At 35.7% G+C, this 8438-nt stretch overlaps 1 protein-coding gene across 6 annotated transcripts in view; it reads left to right on the top strand.

Annotated features, from left to right (window-relative positions):
- The first annotated feature begins 484 nt into the window (after positions 1–484).
- EZH2 (enhancer of zeste 2 polycomb repressive complex 2 subunit) overlaps positions 485–8438 on the top strand; it is a 28011-nt gene continuing 20057 nt past the window's right edge. For 2 of the 6 annotated variants that reach the window (XM_010080820.1, XM_010080818.1), the window contains exons 1-5: positions 486–603; positions 1125–1226; positions 4195–4311; positions 5670–5790; positions 7941–8084. In XM_010080820.1, coding sequence (XP_010079122.1) covers positions 487–603; positions 1125–1226; positions 4195–4311; positions 5670–5790; positions 7941–8084 — 601 coding nt within the window. In that variant the 5' untranslated portion in view covers position 486. Of the gene's footprint in view, positions 604–1124; positions 1254–4194; positions 4312–5669; positions 5791–7940; positions 8085–8438 lie in introns of all 6 variants that reach the window. The other 4 variants (XM_010080816.1, XM_010080814.1, XM_010080817.1 and 1 more) reach the window with 3 other exon arrangements.

Raw genomic sequence — 8438 nt, 5'->3', positions numbered from 1 at the left:
CACTTGAAATCAACTCCAGAAGCCCATTCTAGGAGTTGGTATCTTACCAAAGAGGACCACTCCTGCGAGGAGGTAAAGGTTTGTCTGCCATGATCATAGCTGTCCAGAAGTTAATTACAAAACTGCTTGCAAGGATTCCAGTGTGTATCTTTGCACTGGGAATCTTTATTTGTTCTGCCTGCCCCCTTTAGATCCATTAGGTACCTTTCTGCATACAGGCATTAAAAGTGCTTAAAGCAATTGTTAATGGTCCCACTGATTTTTAATTAAAATTACTGTTTTCTGGTGCCTATCACTTAAGTATGTTTTCAAATTTTTATTTTTTTAAATTGAATTAGGATGGTATTGAAAGTGTCTGATTGAAAGGAATTAGATATGAAAGGTATTAAAAGGATGTCTCTATCCTGCTTAAATTCACTCTAACTCTGCAAGCAGTGGCATCAGATTTGGTAATATTAACATGATGTTGTCTCTTGTAGGATAATCATGGGTCAAACTGGAAAAAAATCTGAGAAGGGACCAATTTGTTGGCGAAAACGTGTGAAATCAGAATATATGAGACTGAGGCAGCTCAAGAGGTTCCGACGTGCGGATGAAGTAAAGGTATACAGTCTTTTGTTCTATTGGTTAAAAAATGATACAAAAATTGTTTTTCTTCTGAAGTATGAGTTGTCCTGCAGTTGACACCTGCAATAACAATTTCATTAAATACTTTGCTACCATACTGAACACTTGTCTTAATTCTAATCTTAGAAACAGGTATTATACATTTATATGTGTTTGAATTGGACATGCTAAGTATCAGAAGAGACACTGGAGAGCAAGTATGGCAACTTCTTTAGTCACATACTCTTTCTAATTCCATTTAGAATTTAATTCCATGCTAAGCCTCCAAGCCTCTAAACATGAGAACATGGTTTGAGTCAAAGAAAGGGATAATGAACTATACTGAGCCTCACTGACATTTAGAAAAAATTGTGCGTTTGAGTTTTGAGTGTTTTTCTTTATTCCTGTCTGGTTTTGTTTCATTTTTTTACTGAATGTTATAATACCTTAAGATGCTAGCAGGTGAATTTAGAGTCTTTGATTTATTTGTAATGTTTACAATTGTGATTAATTTTTAGAGTATGTTTAATTCTAATCGTCAGAAGATACTGGAAAGAACTGAAATCTTAAATCAGGAGTGGAAACAACGTAGGATACAGCCTGTTCACATCATGACTTCTGTGAGCTCATTGCGCGGGACCAGGGAGGTTGGTTAACATGTGTTGTGGTAATTGCACTTACAAGGTTGTTAGCACATTTTTGTTTCATTACTGGAAAGTTGGCTGTTCTTTATTTTTTTTCCAGCATGACCTGACTTGGCAGATAAATATTTTTGGTACAAGTCTCTTAAAGAATGTATTTGTTATTTACTTGCGTCATATGACTTCTGGAAAGCAATAAATATGCAGCAGGCTACCTAGCTTTGAACACCACACAAAAGTGAAGCTGCTTTATTTCTGATAATACTTGGATCATACCTCAGTGTCCTTTAATCAAATTGTTGTGTCTTTTTTGTCTTTTGTATCCCCAGTGGTACAAGTGAGTAGTTACTTTGGTTCTTACTGAGTTAAAAGCACATAAAAGCTGTGAACATACCCACTTGACAAAGTCTTCTCTATGTTAACTAAAGTCATTTGACCACAAAGGTTCTAAAGTGAGTTACTTGAGTTGCTATTCCTTTGTGTTTTACAAGCAGACTTGAGCTCAATTTGTGAAAAACCATTATTGTGATGCAACCCGAGCACCCAAACTGGCTTTCATGTTGGTAGCTTGAACGGTGGTTTAAGCCTGCTCCGACTTTCTGTATTCAGCTCAGCTTAATTTATCTTTTTCTCAGTTGCACTGTAGGCACTTCTACAAATTAAGGCAGTTTGAAGATGTTTCGTGTGTAATAATCTGAAAAGCTGACTCTTTTCAGTAGGATGAGAATGAAAAGACTTTACTGTGAATAGGTTAAAAAAACCCGAAAACATATCATTTTCTCTTCAAGGGAATTTGTCAGATTTTCATTTTCCTAAAATTTTAATGGGGGCACTTGGTGCATGTATGTCACAGAGGTGCATTTGTGTGTGTGCATGTTCAAATGCAAACAGGCAAGGACCTTTGCCTGAGTGTTTTCTTTTACACAGTTAAATATGCAATTACTCATGTACAGCTCTGTACCTATTAGATGGCACTATAGGATCAGAACTTCTGATAATAATTGACACAGGTACACATGCAATTTTCACTTTTATTTTGTTAGTAAAAGATCGTTCCTCACCATTCCTCTCTTTTTCTTTTTTTTTTTTTTTTTTTTTTTTCTTTATTTCCTTTTTTTTTTTTTTTAGCTTGATTCACTATTCTTTTATCTTAATTTCCTACCTGAATTGATTTCCTGCCTGAGTTGGTAGAGCACACTAATTAGTGCATTCACATCCAGTCTCTGTCTCATGAATTGGAACTCTAGTGCTTGATTTAAGATTGCTATAATTTATAGTGAGAGAAGTGAGACAAAGAAATGGTGAGGGTTTTAAAAGATTATTTTAAAATTTCGTTTTCTTAATGTGCTGAATTTCTTCAGAGTTGCATTGGACACTGGCTAGAATTTCAGTGACCTGAGTGAAAGGTTTTGTGAGAGCCTTCACGTGTTTAGTGAAGGCTGAAGGGCATCGCTGGTAACATAGGTTTTCTGCAATGGCTAGTCCATCAATCAGAGACCATAACATGTCCTGTGCTAGCCTACTAAACATTAAGTTGAGTCCCATACCAAAACAACGGGGCGACATAACTGAGACTTAGTACCAAACACTTTGAGTCATTTTGGCATAGCTTGTTTGTCAGCCTGAGGCTTCTACTTCCCAAGATAAAAGTAATTATTTTTTTACTTTTGTATTTTTCTTTAAAAATACAAGAAAGATATGCTAGATGGCTGCTATCTAGAGAATTAAACATTAACCTGAAATGGGAATAAAGCACTAGCATAGGACAGTGTCTTGAGTATTGATATACACAGCAGAAATTAACTTCCTTTGCTGCAGATTAAAAAGAAAATAAATAAATCTGGCTTGTGTCATTCTACCGAGGTACTGTCTCTGTATACTGTTTGTTACATTACTTTGTGTATTTCTTTAGAAATGTGAAGCTCTGTTCATCTTTCCCTTCTGGAAAGGAGAAAGATCTTTTGTCTCCACTTCCTTTTTTCCTTTCAGGTAGCTATGATAGCTGTTATAAACTTTGTTTTACCTATCTACAAATCCTCTTTGTTGTACTTTCCCTAGCTTTGTATCTTTCTGTCTGCTTTTGGTTGTAACTTTTTTTCAGAGTTCTTCATACTGTTGTCCAAGTATTTGAGAAAAGTTGATCTGTGTCTGTTAACTGTTGAATAGATGCAAGAATATTCTAGAAGTTGTCTGTATTTCTGTGGCATGTTTATCTTTTGCAAGCTGCATAGACCTCTGAATCAAAATAAACTCCAGCAAGTAACAAGCACCTCCTATGAATAAAAAAAAAAAAAAAAAAAGAGAAAAAGTCCTGTAGCTGAAGAACTTATTAATATGTCCAGAGTTGCATATTAAGTGTTAATTCTCTTTTTTTCCATTGTAAGCACTAAGCATAATTAAAGATGATAGGATAAAGATAAGCAGACAATAATGGGAAAGCAGGGCAGGAATTATCAAGACGTATGGAGGATTTATTTCTATGAGATGTCTTACTGGCGTTAAAGTAAAATTTTATTTTTTTAACATAAATAATACATGATTTCTGCAGTGTATTGACCTGAAGCCAGGGGAATTCAGTTGCCTCTCTGATGGCTAACATCAGTGTAGCCGCAACGGGTACTAAATCTGATTTGGGATGCCAAACATCATTTGTATTGTAGGTTGAATAGTCTGAGTAATATAGTATCATAGCCACTTAAGTGGAAAACAACATCATGATCTATTATCAAAGGTATTGACATAGAAATCATTCTTGAGTCTTTTTTCCTGTGAAACCTATTCTTGCTATTATGCCCTAAAAATCTGATGCATTTTTCAAGGGCTGATATGGCTGATTTTGACAAAGACTTTGAATTTTGTACATTGTAGAGTGTTCTTCTATGATTTTTTTTTTTTCTTCTTGTTTCTGATGTTGCTATGTAAGTGTAATTTCAACCTCTTATTTCAGTGCTCTGTTACCAGTGACATAGATTTTCCAAAACAAGTCATCCCACTGAAGACTCTCAATGCTGTTGCTTCTGTGCCTATAATGTATTCTTGGTCTCCCCTTCAACAGAATTTTATGGTAAGTTTAAAAAAAGTGCTGGGAGGAGAAATGTATGGAGGAAAGGGAGGGGTTAATTTTAGAAATAAAACAGCAAAAATCTGTTACCAGTTACCTTCCCTATCTTTCTAGTATTGGTATTAAGGCAGCAATAATCAGGAATAGGGTCCGCCCCCAGGAAAAAAAAAAAGTAACTTTGATTGCAAACTAAATGTCTGTCTTCAATGAACCTAAGTATTTCTAAAACCTTACTGTAAAGAGACCCTAAGATTATTTCATTCAGGGGACCAATTGTCTTGTATGGCGTTTAGCAAATGTAGATTTATTTGAAAGCATATAATTAGTGCAATAAGAAATGTTTTCTGATGGATATGAATGTTTATATGTAAGACAATCGACCAATGTATCTGTAGCAGAAGAGGAATTCTTATTTCTGAAATAGTGTCCCCACGTGATGGTCATTCTTATATAGCAGCTGAGTACAGCCTTTTCTTCTGATTAGCTTCACTGGATGCAGAAACCGTAACATTACATTTCTGATGAAGGTATTTGCTGCCTTTGAAAAGCTTAGCTTGTTACAAATCTTTGTCATATTATTTTGTATATCATCACCTTTGGTGGCTGGTTATTATGATAATAACTGTAGCAAGGTTATTTAAATAACGAGTTTTATCAGTATATGTAGAGAGGTTTTCCACACATTTTTCTACTTGCTTTCAATTCATCAGTGTTTGGATATTTTGCACTGCTACAGAATCATGATCGGCGAGAAAGTACATTTATTTTCTTAGCAAATACAAGGTTCTTCTGCAGTATTGGAAGATAGAGCTGAGTGTCAAGGTGTGTAAATTCTACTGCTAAGACATGGGAGTATGAATGCATTTAGTCTATATGCAGACAAAAACCAGCAGAGTCCAGATGAAATTGTGAGGCATGTTTCTCTGCTTGCCGTTTAGACAAATTGAACTGAGAGTCTTTTTGTATCATATTTTCTTATCTCTGGCAAGGCAATGAAGGCGTGGTTTCCATTGCATCAAGGAAGGGAGAATGAATTTATCAAATGCTGACTTCCAAAAGCTTGTTAGCTTACAGTGTTTCAACAGTAGAAGCTTTGTGGAAACACCCTGCTAACTGTAATGTTAGGAGATAGGGTCAGGATCTAGAGCCAGTTGTCACTAGTGCAAAAAATTGTTGAACAAAGGTGAGGGTTTTATTTTATTTGTCTAGTTTTGTTTGTCTATTTATTTATCTAGTAAATGTGCTAAAGCCAGTTAGTTAACTGTGATAGCTAGACCTTTGTAGATGGTGAAAACAGCAGTGCAGAAATGGCCGGTTGAAAACACAATTTGAAATTGTTTGAATATCACTACTGTTACTAGGTAGAGGATGAAACTGTTTTACATAACATTCCGTACATGGGAGATGAAGTGCTTGATCAGGATGGTACCTTTATTGAAGAACTGATTAAGAACTATGATGGGAAAGTGCATGGAGACAGAGGTGAGCCCAAACCCTCAGGTATATTAATCACTTCTTCCTACATAAATAATTGTTGTCAGTGTTGCTTGTTAAGGCCTGATGCTTGATCGTTACAGGAGTATCTCTAGAACCCTTACATGGTGTAAACACTGTGTATAATGGTGTTCCTTACTTCAATATATTGCTTTGTGTTTTGATAAGGCTGAAAAGTGTTAAAATAGCAGTATTGAGAAATGAAACACATTAACTTTTTCTCTAGACCATACAGTGATTCATCATAAAGCCTAGGTACAACTTGGAGAAGTTCTTGGTCTTCAGTTTTATGCTCAGAACTTTGGAATATAATAGTGTAATGTCCCCATGTGTGTTCTGCCTAGCAGAAGGTGGTGGAAGTATGCAAAACCCTGAAAATGACAACACTTGTGAATACAATTCCATAGAGTAACCTCTTGTGGGGTGTTGTTTTTTTTTTTCTTTAAGGAAATTGTCAGCTATTTGAAAACCTCCTTTGTGTAATTCAGCTTATAGAGCAAAGTTGTTTCCTTCTGTTGGTACATGATACCATTGGTATTCTTAGGTGTAGTTTACCTCTTGCTCTGTGTGGGAGCTGGACTACACGTGATGTCATCTTAGTTTGCTAAAGTCTCTGCGAAGTAGCGACCTTTCACTTGCTCTGTGCGCCCACTCAGAACTGGCTTATCCAGGCCTGATCTTCACAGTTGTTAAGGTTTCTCTGAATACTCTGCTTCTCCCTTAACAGAAACATTGCCCACCCCCACCCAAATGGGGAATCATTTATGGAAATTTCTTATATTCCTGTTAATGTTGGGGTGACTGTGTTTTTGACATACCACGACATTGTGTGCCACTCGTGAAGGTTAAGCCTGGGATTCAACAATAAATGCTACTCAGTCCTACATCAGTCTCGTTAATGTCCTCAGAATAGCTGGTGCCTTTATATTTCGTCGGAAACATGAAATGTTTCATGGGGTTTTGCTTTTGGATATTTTTATGGATTTACTGATTGCTGACATCCTTGTCAGAGAACTGATTATGTCAGAATGGTTACATTACTATTAAATGTCTTCTATTATTGATTTAATTCATTATTAAATGAGTCTAGCTTTAAAATTGATCTTTTTCACTGTCTTTAATTTAGTCTCAAATTGATGATGGCAATTACTGTTATTACGGGTTCTTCAAAACTATATTGAAAGCAGAAAGACCTTTTTTTGGTCTCCCAGTAACTAGTATTCTTGTGTGCCTGTAATTAAATGTAAATGCTATGGGAATTTGGAATCCAGAGACATTCCCATCTAAGAGTTAGAATTGTAAACTAGCTCTCTAATTGCAGTTTTGGGAGCTAAATTCCTACTTACCTGTGTTTGTATATTAAGAGTTCTGTACCTGACTGCTTCCATTGTCTACAGAGAAATAAAATTATTAGCTTCCTTCAAGTTATATTTTGACATCCAACCCCAGTCCAGGTTCAAAAGGATGGTGATAAGCATTACAGTTCCCACACAGTTCACAGTTATTTTTTGAAAAATAACAGCAGTCTCTGTCAACACTAGCTACTATTTTCCTCTCTTTATTGTCTATCTGTGCTGCCCTCTGAATTTCACAGCAGAATATAAGCTAATAAGCAGATATATGCAGCATTGTATCCTTCAGTTTTCTCTTGAATTTTTTTTTTATCACCTTTCCAGTGGGGAAGTGGATGCTATGGAACTACCGACCAAAAATCTCTCTGGAGATTCCTAGTTGTGCAAGGAAAGCTTCATAGACTGTTTGCATGCATTGCCAGGCTGGCTTAATGCAGCCATGGTGAATTGGGATTCTGACATAAAATCTCTTAAATAGTTAGCTAGTAGGTAATTTTTTTATCTTTGGAGGAAGAGAGATTTTTATCTACTGGCACAGGCAGTTAGGAAAAGAAAAATTTCAACAAGTTTCCTTCTCTCCTTCCCATTTGTCAGTCTAAGAAATAAATACTGGTTATTTTTAACTCTTCACAGTTCATACATTGAACCTAAGAGGAAAAAACCATGAAATTATTTTTCATAAATTACAGCATTTGCCATAATTTTAATTCAAGCGTAGGGAGGATTAAAAGTACTTCATATATACCTTGTGCTTTTCTGTTCACTTCCAATTTTGCTGAATTTCAGAATGTGGATTTATCAATGATGAAATATTTGTTGAACTGGTCAATGCACTTGGTCAATATAGTGATGATGAAGATGATGATGATGGGGATGACAATCCTGATGAAAGAGATGACAAGCAAAAAGATCGGGAAGGTAACAGGATGGGTATGTCTGCAGACTTTAAAAATTAAAACCAAAAACCCCTTTTCTTTAATCACACAATAAATTTGTCGAAACCCTTCTACTTGATAGTTTTCAGGCCTAAAGTAGAATAATTTTCTTCATAATTTCCTTTGCCGTTTAGTTCAAGAGTTGTACAGAGGCTACGACAAAAGGTGCTTCTGCCAATTTTTATCTGCATACTGAGACAGTCAAGTGCACCAAAAATCAGTTGGGTATCTGTCTAATTTTTTGGTACTCCTCAGAAAATGAAATATCATTCTAAATTAGGCAGACTTCTGAATTGCCATCTCCATCTGCTGGTGAAATAATGATTTCTCCAAATTTTACTAGCAGAGT

This window comes from Pterocles gutturalis, unplaced genomic scaffold (genome assembly GCF_000699245.1).
Source record: "Pterocles gutturalis isolate BGI_N339 unplaced genomic scaffold, ASM69924v1 scaffold40144, whole genome shotgun sequence".
Classification (NCBI taxonomy): domain Eukaryota; kingdom Metazoa; phylum Chordata; class Aves; order Pterocliformes; family Pteroclidae; genus Pterocles; species Pterocles gutturalis.
This window is presented reverse-complemented; position numbering and strand designations above follow the sequence as displayed.